Genomic DNA, 13,400 nt, shown 5'->3' with positions numbered 1-13,400 from the left:
TTTAAGGTAAGAAAAAATTGATTTATTCATATGCATTATCCCAAATATGAAACTGACTGTCTGAAATAAGGAATGTTGAACATCCTGAGTCAAGGCAAATAAATGTTTGAATGCATATATTTAGAACTTTATAAAAAAGTGCCCAACCATAGCTTAGAGTGTCACAGAAAATAAGACTTACTTACCCCAGGACACTCATCTACATGTTGTAGAAAGCCAAACCAGTACTGAAACGAAAATCAGTAGAGGTAATGGTATATATGAGTATATCGTCGATCTGAAAAGGGAGGTAAGAGATGAATCTCTACGACCGGTAACAGAGAACCTATGAAATAGACCCCGTAGAAGGAGATCATTGAATTCAAATAGGCAATACTCTCTTCACATCCCTCTGACATTCACTGCACGCTGAGAGGAAAACCGGGATCCAACCTGCTGCGGAGCGCATATCAACGTAGAATCTAGCACAAACTTACTTCAGCACCTCCATAGGAGGCAAAGTTTGTAAAACTGATTTGTGGGTGTGGTGAGGGGTGTATTTATAGGCATTTTGAGGTTTGGGAAACTTTGCCCCTCCTAGTAGGAATGTATATCCCATATATCACTAGCTCATGGACTCTTGCTAATTACATGAAAGAAATAGGTTTATGTCCCTTTAGAGGTCTATTTCTCAACTTTTGTATTTTTATTTTAGAACATTTCTGCTGTGAAGAAGAGGCCTGTTGTTATTAATACAGACACATTCACAGTTGTGAGAACTACAAAACCAAGAATATGTGATAATAGCTTCTAGATAGGAAAATGTCCAAAATAATATTGCAGTAATCTTTCTCTCTCTGATCAGTGGCATAAGAATACCATGTTTCTTATTCTGTGAAAGTTAGTCCTGATGAAGAGTGTTTGACTTCTAGGGTTATGAGTGTCTCTTGCTTTGCACCCCTATATGTTTTAGATGTATAATGCAACATAAACCAGTACAGTTTGTAGTCATCATTTTATACAGTGTACGTTAGGCATTTTCCTATGGGGTGTGTGAAAAGTATTTGTATAGTATAAACATTTACATTATGTAAAATATGATTTGCATTAAAAATACTATTAAAACAGCATTTTTATTTTAATTACTAGATTACAAACAAGCTTGTCGAGTCTCTATCTGGTGTGTGGCCAAATTCTAAATGTCTAATTTCCTTGAAATCTGCTTTATACAGTAAAACAAAAGTCTTGTTAAAGAAACAAAGAAAAATAAGATTATGAACAGAGGAACTACCAAATATTTATCTGTTTTTATTTGTTTTTTAGTTGCCTAACAGATTACATACAAAAATATATTCTGTATGAATCATTTGGTAATAATGAAACCTCATTTTTATGGTTTCATGTAAGGGTTATGTGTAGTAGTAAAGTTTAAAATTAAACTTTTATTATTCAGATAGAGCATGCAATTTTAAACCACTTTCCAATTTACTTCTGTTTATCAAATTTGCTTCGTTCTCTTAGTATCTTTTAGTGAAGAGTAAAACTAGGAGGGCTTATAAGAGCTCAGGAATGTGCACGTGTCTTTAGTACTCTATAGCAGCAGTGTTTTTTGCAAAATTATATGTAGCTTTGTTATACAATGTTGCAAAACACTGCTGCCATAGAGCAACATTATACTAGTCCTCCTAAGGTTTTCTATGGCTCATTTTCATTAGTAAGGTGTTCCATATCTGAGGCCCTACCGGGGTTACATGCATTCCAGTGGTCTTGGGGGAGAAGCAGGTGGCAATGCCAGCACTTAATGCTGTTGCTGAACTGGCGCCTGCTGGCAGCATCTACAGCGAAGCCACTCACTACATGTAGTCAATTTTCTCAATAAATTTTGTAGCAGTTTATTAGTTCCACCGAATGGAAGTGTAGTTATGGTAAATAATTGAAGGAATGTTTCCATCACGGGGGGATATGAAGCAGGAGCAGCAGGACTCCCTGTTTCCTTTAGGAGGAGCTCATTATGCAAGGGCAGAACACTTTTGAGTAGAAGGAATGCATTTACATTGTATTCATATTTTGTCATTTTGGATGTTTTTTTTTTTAATTTACTTTTTAATTGGTGGAAAAAAAAGTAAACACTCTTGCAGAGTTTGTCTTTAGAACTTTGTGTTTTCAATATAAACGTATACTGCTGCATAAACACATAGATTGGCAAACATGAATAATGGTTTAGTGCCCCCTGAATACTAAACTTTAACTAATTTTTTTTATTTTATTTCATTTTTAGGCTGTTCCAGAAATGACAGAAATTCTGAAGAAGAAATGACAACATGATTCTCCATCACAATAATCCTTATAATCTGACAAACATTAAGACATTCTTAACAAATATCAGCAACACGAGAAATGTTCATATCCTGCAATAAAAATAATAATAATGAATGTGTATTTGTGAAACTGAAATACTTGCACATTGCTAGAGTATTCCTACTGTAAAATGTACCACATATACACACGCTAGAAATGTGGTAGGAAAAAGTCAGGGTTCCTGTAGATCCGAAGAGTAAACAGCAAGGTGTTTTCCCTGTAAATTGGATGATTTTTAACCCTTTAAGGACACAGATTTCAGTTTGCTCAATTGTTTTATGACGGAAAAATTCTGTCATATGTCCTTAAGAGGTTAAATCAATTTGGCAAGAGGATCATGGTAAAATGTCTCCCACCCAACACCTTTGCCTAATTTATTATCGGTATTGTAGGTGCAGATTACACAAATACCATACGGTATAAACACACCATCCAACCCAGCTGAACTTTACACCATATATCGTTCCTAAGGATTGTGCTATTTACCATGAGCCCTGCTGCTTACTTTACTGCGACAGTAATAAGAACATTTGCATTCAGAAAGTAGTTACAAAGGCTTTTATTGCTGCTATACTATATTCTACATTTCTAAATGTGTAGCACCTCCATTGAGCTGTGAAGGGCTCCATATATATATGTGTGTGCTGTCTTTCAACCACTTCACTATATTTTTTTTTTTTAGCTCCCCCAATATTAAGTTCTAGAACCGCTATTGTCTTATTTCTGTGAATTTACATTTATATTAGGTTTTGGTTTCTTTAGTCAGTGTTGAAATGCTATGTAATTGTAATAACATTTTAAAAAAAGCTAATCCCCCTCCCTGTATAATTCTTTTTAGTGCCTCATTCCATATAACCACAAACTGAAAAACAAGTATCGGGGTGGGGCAGTAGCATTTTGGTTTATAAATATATTACATTGCAACCAAGTCAATTCCCATATATATGGAAACCCTTTAAATACCAAATTCATTTAAGCACATACCACATTACTAATGATCTACTATAATCTAGTTAGATTTAATAAATAATGAAATTATATAAATTACAATGTTTTATATGGTACCTGGTTAAAGTGATTGGATGGGATATAAATCCCAATGAGATTTAATGAGATCCCAGAGTATCATAGGTACTACTGTTGGCCATAATGCCTGGTTTTGTATTCTCCAGTACCACACTTTACCCTTGAGTCAAGTTATTAGGCATTTCCATCATATTGAATTATTCAGTTTACATTAACTGAGCTTCTGATGCAAATATAGCAGCGTTTGCTAGTAACTAAAATAGTTGCTTTATTAGTGCCTTTACCAAATATGGCTGAAAATGTTTTGTGCATTCAAAAATATTGCAGTATTTGTACAAAATCTAAATAAAAATATGAAATATGCTTAGTAAACAATATACTAATACTGATGTTTCACAGTAAATATCAGTTGCTGCATATTTTAGGGCTAATATGTAGAGTGTAATGTTCCTTTCAAGTTCTGTATTCATAACATCATGCATTTAATGTAGAGACCTACAGTCTAAATCAGAGAAGCACTGCTTATTTGATCTAGTCTGCTTTGTGTTAAAACCTTAGTGTGTGTGGTCTTTTTCTTATGGTCAGGACAGTCTATTACAAAACATATGCTTAAATCCCCTTACTGTAATAAATACTACTTGTGTTGGGAATTGAATTCATGGACCCACTGCCCTAAGTCTAATATTCTACACCAAACAAGTTGACTACCACTTAATTAACAAACTGGAATTCCATTTCTAATGAACATGATCAAGTGTTAATGATTTATTTTCCCATCTATATCTGATGGGTCTGGCAGTCTATTAATCAAAGAACGGAATTCCTAATAATTATGAATTTGGTAATAATAGCTCTTGATAACAGAGCAAGATAGCTTTGAAATGGTAGAAATTCAGAATGGTCTGTCCTTGAGGAAACATATAGTGTTGAGTCTTATTTTAGCTCTGTGTCTGTATATTTACTTTCTAAAAGTGGTAGATTCAGTGGAAGCACCGGCTTCTCATGAAACATTCCAAATTTCTCCTGATTTACCCTGTTGTAGATGCTGATGCCATGCCCATGTTTGGCACTAGACCTGCATAATGCTGAATAATTATTTAGGTGAAGGTTGACTGGATCGATTCCTTTTTGTATACAGGTTGGATCTTCAGGTAGTAAGAGTTCTTGAGCCATGACATTATTTGCAGTGTGTCTGATCACTCGTGCTAAAGGACTATAATGTGTTGAGTCTTCCCTTGTGCTGCAGTCAGTGGAGGAGCAGAATACTTGACTACTGATGCTCTGTGCCAATGTTTCTGAACTTTCCGGAGACCTGGACACACTTACTGAAGTCATACTGCTAGAGGTACTGTTCTGATCTGAATTCATTGGAACTTCTGCAGAGTAGAGGTCAGAGGATATGGTTGGGTGATGATGAACATCAATTGCTGCTGTAGTGATGATGCAGTTCCCAGGAACACCACTCTCTGTAAGTTAGTTGTAAACAAATTACACTTATAGAATATATAAAACAATTTGCATGTCTCAAGAAAATGTATCAATCTATATAATACTATTTCTTCTAAGACAACTAGCAAATTCTGCATAGTATTTGTGTGCATACAAGTGATCAATATACCCAACATCTGCAGATACAAAAATGACCCAGCACAGAGGACACAAATTACAAGTAAAATATGCAGACCTATATTGGCTATACAAACCTACTGCAGATACACTGATACATTTCCTAAACTAAACACAATGCAATATGATAAGCTCCTTCTAGAACCAAAAAACACAACAGCACACAGAGGTCTCACATGGGGAAAAGTACACTGAACTCTCTGTAGCACATTGCACTTTTTGTAGAGGTGTACACGGGGAGAAGCACTTTGCACTGTTTGTAGACCCGTGCATGGGGAGAAGCACATTGCACTCTTTGTAGACGTGTACAGGGGAGAAGTACATTGCACTCTTTGTAGACGTGTACAGGGGAGAAGTACATTGCACGCTTTGTAGACGTGTACAGGGGGAGAAGCACATTGCACTCTTTGTAGACGTGTACAGGGGAGAAGCACTTTAAACTCTTTGTAGACGTGTACAGGGGAGAAGCACATTGCACTCTTTGTACATGTGTACAGCTGAGAAGTACATTGCACTCTTTGTAGATGTGTACAGAAGAGACGCACATTGCACTCTTTGTAGATGTGTAGAGGGGGAAAAGTACATTGCACTCTTTGTAGACGTGTAGAGGGGGAGAAGTACATTGCACTCTTTGTAGACGTGTACATTGGAGAAGTACATTGCACTCTTTGTAGACGTGTACAGGGGAGAAGCACATTGCACTCTTTGTACATGTGTACAGCTGAGAAGTACATTGCACTCTTTGTAGATGTGTACAGAAGAGACGCACATTGCACTCTTTGTAGATGTGTAGAGGGGGAAAAGTACATTGCACTCTTTGTAGACGTGTAGAGGGGGAGAAGTACATTGCACTCTTTGTAGACGTGTACATTGGAGAAGTACATTGCACTCTTTGTAGACGTGTACAGGGGAGAAGCACATTGCACTCTTTGTACATGTGTACAGCTGAGAAGTACATTGCACTCTTTGTAGATGTGTAGAGGGGGAGAAGTACATTGCACTCTTTGTAGACGTGTACATTGGAGAAGTACATTGCACTCTTTGTAGACGTGTACAGGGGAGAAGTACATTGCACTCTTTGTAGACATGTACAGGGGAGAAGTACATTGCACTCTTTGTAGACGTGTACAGGGGAGAAGTACATTGCACTCTTTGTAGACGTGTACAGGGGAGAAGTACATTGCACTCTTTGTAGACATGTACAGGGGAGAAGCACATTGCACTCTTTGTAGACGTGTACAGGGGAGAAGTACATTGCACTCTTTGTAGACATGTACAGGGGAGAAGCACATTGCACGCTTTGTAGACGTGTACAGGGGGAGAAGCACATTAAACTCTTTGTAGACGTGTACAGGGGGAGAAGTACATTGCACTCTTTGTAGACGTGTACAGGGGGAGAAGCACATTGCACTCTTTGTAGACGTGTACAGGGGGAGAAGCACATTGCACTCTTTGTAGACGTGTACAGGGGGAGAAGTACATTGCACTATTTGTAGACGTGTACATTGGAGAAGTACATTGCACTCTTTGTAGACGTGTACAGGGGAGAAGCACATTGCACTCTTTGTAGACGTGTACAGGGGAGAAGCACATTAAACTCTTTGTAGACGTGTACAGGGGAGAAGCACACTGCACGCTTTGTAGACGTGTACAGGGGAGAAGCACATTAAACGCTTTGTAGACGTGTACAGGGGGAGAAGCACATTGCACGCTTTGTAGACGTGTACAGGGGAGAAGTACATTGCACGCTTTGTAGACGTGTACAGGGGAGAAGTACATTGCACTATTTGTAGACGTGTACATTGGAGAAGTACATTGCACTCTTTGTAGATGTGTACAGGGGAGAAGCACATTAAACTCTTTGTAGACGTGTACAGGGGGAGAAGCACTTTTTGTAAACGTGTACAGGGGAGAAGTACATTGCACTCTTTGTAGACGTGTACAGGGGAGAAGCACATTAAACTCTTTGCAGACATGTACAGGGGCAGAAGCACTTTTTGTAGACATGTACAGGGGAAAAGTACATTGCACTCTTTGTAGATGTGTACAGCGGAGAAGTACATTGCACTCTTTGTAGATGTGTATAGAAGAGACGCACATTGCACTCTTTGTAGACGTGTAGAGGGGGAGAAGTACATTGCACTCTTTGTAGACGTGTACAGGGGAGAAGTACATCGCACTCTTTGTAGACATGTACAGGGGAGAAGTACATTGCACTCTTTGTAGACGTGTACAGGGAGAAGTACATTGCACTCTTTGTAGACGTGTACAGGGGAGAAGCACATTGCACTCTTTGTAGACGTGTACAGGGGAGAAGTACATTGCAGTCTTTGTAGACGTGTACAGGGAGAAGAACATTGCACTCTTTGTAGACGTATACAGGGGGAGAAGCACATTGCACTCTTTGTAGACGTGTACACGGGAAGAAGTACATTAAATTCTTTGTAGACATGTACAGGGGGAGAAGCACATTGCACTCTTTGTAGACGTGTACACGGGGAGAAGCACATTGCACTCTTTGTAGACGTGTACACGGGGAGAAGCACATTAAACTCTTTGTAGACGTGTACAGGGGGAGCACATTGCACTTTTTGTAGACGTGTACAGGGGAGAAGTACATTGCACTCTTTGTAGACGTGTACATGGGAGAAGTACATTGCACGCTTTGTAGACGTGTACAGGGGGAGAAGCACATTGCACTCTTTGTAGACGTGTACACGGGGAGAAGCACATTAAACTCTTTGTAGACGTGTACAGGGGGAGCACATTGCACTTTTTGTAGACGTGTACAGGGGAGAAGTACATTGCACTCTTTGTAGACGTGTACACGGGGAGAAGTACATTAAATTCTTTGTAGACATGTACAGGGGGAGAAGCACATTGCACTCTTTGTAGACGTGTACACGGGGAGAAGCACATTGCACTCTTTGTAGACGTGTACACGGGGAGAAGCACATTGCACTCTTTGTAGACGTGTACACGGGGAGAAGCACATTGCACTCTTTGTAGACGTGTACACGGGGAGAAGCACATTAAACTCTTTGTAGACGTGTACAGGGGAGAAGTACATTGCACTCTTTGTAGACGTGTACACGGGGAGAAGTACATTAAATTCTTTGTAGACATGTACAGGGGGAGAAGCACATTGCACTCTTTGTAGACGTGTACACGGGGAGAAGCACATTGCACTCTTTGTAGACGTGTACACGGGGAGAAGCACATTGCACTCTTTGTAGACGTGTACACGGGGAGAAGCACATTGCATCTTTGTAGACGTGTACATTGCTCTCTTTGTAGACGTGTACATGGGAGAAGTACATTGCACGCTTTGTAGACGTGTACAGGGGGAGAAGCACATTGCACTTTTTGTAGACGTGTACACGGGGAGAAGCACATTAAACTCTTTGTAGACGTATACAGGGGAGAAGCACATTGCACTCTTTGTAGACGTGTACAGGAGAGAAGCACATTGCACTCTTTGTAGACGTGTACAGGGGAGTAAATTGCACTCTTTGTAGACGTGTGCAGGGGAGAAGCACATTGCACTCTTTGTAGACGTGTACAGGGGAGAAGCAGATTGCACTCTTTGTAGACGTGTACAGGGGGAGAAGCACATTAAACTCTTTTTAGACGTGTACACGGGGAGAAGCACATTGCACTCTTTGTAGACGTGTACAGGAGAGAAGCACATTGCACTCTTTGTAGACGTGTACAGGGGGAGAAGCACTCTTTGTAGACGTGTACAGGGGAGAAGTACATTGCACTCTTTGTAGACGTGTACGGGGTGAAGCACATTGCACTCTTTGTAGACGTGTACAGGGGAGAAGTACATTGCAAGCTTTGTAGACGTGTACACGGGGAGAAGCACATTGCACTCTTTGTAGACGTGTACAGGAGAGAAGCACATTGCACTCTTTGTAGACGTGTACAGGTGGAGAAGTACATTAAACTCTTTGTAGACGTGCACAGGAGAGAAGCACATTGCACTCTTTGTAGACGTGTACAGGGGAGAAGTACATTGCACGCTTTGTAGACGTGTACAGGGGGAGAAGCACATTGCACGCTTTGTAGACGTGTACAGGGGGAGAAGCACATTAACCCCTTAACGACCAAGGACGTACGCCACACGTCCTCAAAAAAAATACAGTTAATGACCGAGGACGTGTGGCGTACGTCCTTGGTCTGGAAAGCAGCTGGAAGCGATCCTGCTTGCTTCCAGCTGCTTTCCGGTTATTGCAGTGATGCCTCGATATGGAGGCATCCTGCAATAACCCCCCTTGGCCATCTGATGCAGAGAGAGCCACTCCGTGGCCCTCTCTGCACCGGACATCGGTGGCCGGTATCGTTGGCGGGTGGGAGCTTATGTGGGAGGCGGGTGGGCGGCCATCGATGCTGTGTGTGGAGTGGAGGGGGGCGGGATCGGGGGCGCGCGCGTGCACGGGGGGGGTGGTGGTGGGCGGGCGCGTGCACGGGCGGGAGCGGGTGGGAACCGCTACACTACAGAAAAAAAAAAGTTAAAAGTAAAAAAAAAAATAATACATTTTCAGCATTATAAATTTAATCTAAGGGATCTGGAAGGGGTTGGGGGTTGGTCTTGGTGGGGGGGAAAGCTACACTACAGAAAAGGGAATTTTTTTTAAGAAAAGCCACATTTTGTACAAAACTGGGTACTGGCAGACAGCTGCCAGTACCCAAGATGGCGCCCATTAAGGCAGAGGGGAAGGGTTAGAGAGCTGTTTGGTGGGGGATCAGTGAGGTTGGGGTCTAAGGGGGGATCCTACACATCAGCATATGTAAATATGCTTCTTTGTTTTTTTTTTTTAAAAAGGGCCAAATACCTTTTATTTTAGTACTGGCAGAGTTTCTGCCAGTACTTAAGATGGCGGGGACAATTGTGGGGTGGGGGAGGGAAGAGAGCTGTTTGTGAGGGATCAGGGGGTCTGATGTTTCAGGTGGGAGGCTGAGCTCTACACTAAAGATAAAATTAACCCTGCAAGCTCCCTACAAGCTACATAATTAACCCCTTCACTGCTAGCCATAATACACGTGTGATGCGCAGCAGCATTTAGAGGCCTTCTAATTACCAAAAAGCAATGCCAAAGCCATATATGTCTGCTATTTCTGAACAAAGGGGATCCCAGAGAAGCATTTACAACCATTTGTGCCATAATTGCACAAGCTGTTTGTAAATAAGTTCAGTGAGAAACCTAAAATTGAGAAAAATTTAACGTTTTTTTTAATTTGATCGCATTTGGCGGTGAAATGGTGGCATGAAATATACCAAAATTGGCCTAGATCAATACTTGGGGTTGTCTACTACACTACACTAAAGCTAAAACTACCCCAAAAAGCTCCCTACATGCTCCCTAATTAACCCCTTCACTGCTGGGCATAATACACGTGTGGTGCGCAGTGGCATTTAGCTGCCTTCTAATGACCAAAAAGCAACGCCAAAGTCATATATGTCTGCTATTTCTGAACAAAGGGGATCCCAGAGAAGAATTTACAACCATTTATGCCATAATTGCACAAGCTGTTTGTAAATAATTTCAGTGAGAAACCAAAAGTTTGTGAAAAGTGAACGATTTTTTGTATTTGATTGCATTTGGCGGTGAAATGGTGGCATGAAATATACCAAAATGGGCATAGATCAATACTTTGGGTTGTCTACTAAAAAAAAATATATACATGTCAATGGATATTCAGAGATTCCTGAAAGATATCAGTGTTCTAATGTAACTAGCGCTAATTTTGAAAAGAAATGGTTTGGAAATAGCAAAGTGCTACTTGTATTTATGGCCCTATAGTTTACAAAAAAAGCAAAGAACATGTAAACATTGGGTATTTCTAAAATCAGGACAAAATTTAGAAACTATTTAGCATGGGTGTTTTTTGGTGGTTGTAGATGTGTAACAGATTTTGGGGGTCAAAGTTAGAAAAAACAGAATTTATGTTTACCTGATAAATTACTTTCTCCAACGGTGTGTCCGGTCCACGGCGTCATCCTTACTTGTGGGGATATTCTCTTCCCCAACAGGAAATGGCAAAGAGCCCAGCAAAGCTGGTCACATGATCCCTCCTAGGCTCCGCCTTCCCCAGTCATTCGACCGACGTAAAGGAGGAATATTTGCATAGGAGAAATCATATGATACCGTGGTGACTGTAGTTAAAGAAAATAAATCATCAGACCTGATTAAAAAAACCAGGGCGGGCCGTGGACCGGACACACCGTTGGAGAAAGTAATTTATCAGGTAAACATAAATTCTGTTTTCTCCAACATAGGTGTGTCCGGTCCACGGCGTCATCCTTACTTGTGGGAACCAATACCAAAGCTTTAGGACACGGATGATGGGAGGGAGCAAATCAGGTCACCTAGATGGAAGGCACCACGGTTTGCAAAACCTTTCTCCCAAAAATAGCCTCAGAAGAAGCAAAAGTATCAAATTTGTAAAATTTGGTAAAAGTGTGCAGTGAAGACCAAGTCTCGCTGCCTTACATATCTGATCAACAGAAGCCTCGTTCTTAAAGGCCCATGTGGAAGCCACGGCCCTAGTGGAATGAGCTGTGATTCTTTCAGGAGGCTGCCGTCCGGCAGTCTCATAGGCCAATCTGATGATGCTTTTAAACCAAAAAGATAGAGAGGTAGAAGTTGCTTTTTGACCTCTCCTTTTACCAGAATAAACAACAAACAAGGAAGATGTTTGTCTGAAATCCTTTGTAGCATCTAAATAGAATTTTAGAGCACGGACAACGTCCAAATTGTGTAACAAACGTTCCTTCTATGAAACTGGATTCGGACACAAAGAAGGTACAACTATCTCCTGGTTAATATTTTTGTTGGAAACAACCTTCGGAAGAAAACCAGGCTCAGTACGTAAAACCACCTTATCTGCATGGACCAGATAGGGCGGAGAACACTGCAGAGCAGATAACTCAGAAACTCTTCTAGCGGAAGAAATTGCAACCTAAAACAAAACTTTCCAAGATAATAACTTAATATCTACGGAATGTAAGGGTTCAAACGGAACCCCTTGAAGAACTGAAAGAACTAGATTAAGACTCCAGGGAAGAGTCAAAGGTCTGTAAACAGGCTTGATTCTAACCAGAGCCTGAACAAACGCTTAAACGTCTGGCACAGCTGCCAGCCTTTTGTGAAGTAAAACAGATAAAGCAGAGATCTGTCCCTTCAGAGAACTCGCAGAAAATCCTTTCTACAAACCTTCTTGTAGAAAGGAAAGAATCTTAGGAATTTTTATCTTGTTCCATGGGAATCCTTTAGATTCACACCAACAGATATATTTTTTCCATATATTATGGTAAATTTTTCTAGTTACAGGCTTTCTAGCCTGAATAAGAGTATCTATTACAGAATCTGAAAACCCACGCTTTGATAAAATCAAGCGTTCAAACTCCAAGCAGTCAGTTGGAGGAAAACCAGATTCGGATGTTCGAATGGACCCTGAATAAGAAGGTCCTGTCTCAAAGGTAGCTTCCATGGTGGAGCCGATGACACATTCACCAGGTCTGCATACCAAGTCCTGCATGGCCACACAGGAACTATCAAGGTCACCGAAGCCCTCTCCAGATTGATCCTGGCTACCAGCCTGGGAATGAGAGGAAACGGTGGGAATACATAAGCTAGGTTGAAGATCCAAGGTGCTACTATTGTATCCAATAGAGTCGCCTTGGGATCCCTGAATTTGGACCCGTAACAAGGGACCATGAAGTTCTGATGAGAGACCATCAGAACCATGTCTGGAATGCCCCATAATTGAGTTATTTGGGCAAAGATTTCCAGATGGAGTTCCCACTCCCCCGGATGCTCCTCCATCGCCAGGGAACTCCTTGTTACCCCCTGATGGTTGATATATGTAACAGTCGTCATGATGTCTGATTGAAACCTTATGAATTTGGCCTTTGCTAGTCGAGGCCAAGCCTTGAGAGCATTGAATATCGCTCTCAGTTCCATTATGTTTATCGGGAGAAGAGAGTCTTCCCGAAACCATAGACCCTGAGTTTTCAGGGGTTCCCAGACCGCGCCCCAGCCCACCAGACTGGCGTCGGTCGTGACAATGACCTATTCTGGTCTGCGGAAGCTCATTCCCTGTGACAGGTTGTCCAGGGTCAGCCACCAACGGAGTGAATCTCTGGTTATTTGATCTACTTGTATCGTCGGAGACAAGTCTGTATAATCCCCATTCCACTGTCTGAGCATGCACAGGTGCAATGGTCTTAGTTCCTTTTGCACGAATTCATCTAAGACCATTGCCGCAACCATCAAACCTATTACTTCCATGGACTGCGCTATGGAAGGAAGAAGAACAGAATGAAGTACCTGACAAGAGCTTAGAAGCTTTGATTTTCTGGCCTCTGTCAGAAAAACCTTCATTTCTAAGGAAACTATTATTGT

At 41.1% G+C, this 13,400-nt stretch overlaps 2 protein-coding genes across 2 annotated transcripts in view; one reads left to right on the top strand and one right to left on the bottom strand.

The window, feature by feature from the left end:
- The window catches only part of ETFA (electron transfer flavoprotein subunit alpha), a 135,157-nt gene extending 132,745 nt beyond the window's left edge, over positions 1 to 2,412 (top strand). Inside the window, exon 12 of the mRNA XM_053717258.1 lies at positions 2,258 to 2,412. Coding sequence (XP_053573233.1) covers positions 2,258 to 2,296 — 39 coding nt within the window. The 3' untranslated portion in view covers positions 2,297 to 2,412. The remainder of the gene's footprint in view (positions 1 to 2,257) is intronic.
- The window catches only part of TMEM266 (transmembrane protein 266), a 488,010-nt gene continuing 476,827 nt past the window's right edge, over positions 2,218 to 13,400 (bottom strand). Inside the window, 1 exon segment of the mRNA XM_053717259.1 lies at positions 2,218 to 4,829. Coding sequence (XP_053573234.1) covers positions 4,297 to 4,829 — 533 coding nt within the window. The 3' untranslated portion in view covers positions 2,218 to 4,296.

Source organism: Bombina bombina, chromosome 6 (assembly GCF_027579735.1).
Source record: "Bombina bombina isolate aBomBom1 chromosome 6, aBomBom1.pri, whole genome shotgun sequence".
NCBI classification, from domain to species: domain Eukaryota; kingdom Metazoa; phylum Chordata; class Amphibia; order Anura; family Bombinatoridae; genus Bombina; species Bombina bombina.
This window is presented reverse-complemented; position numbering and strand designations above follow the sequence as displayed.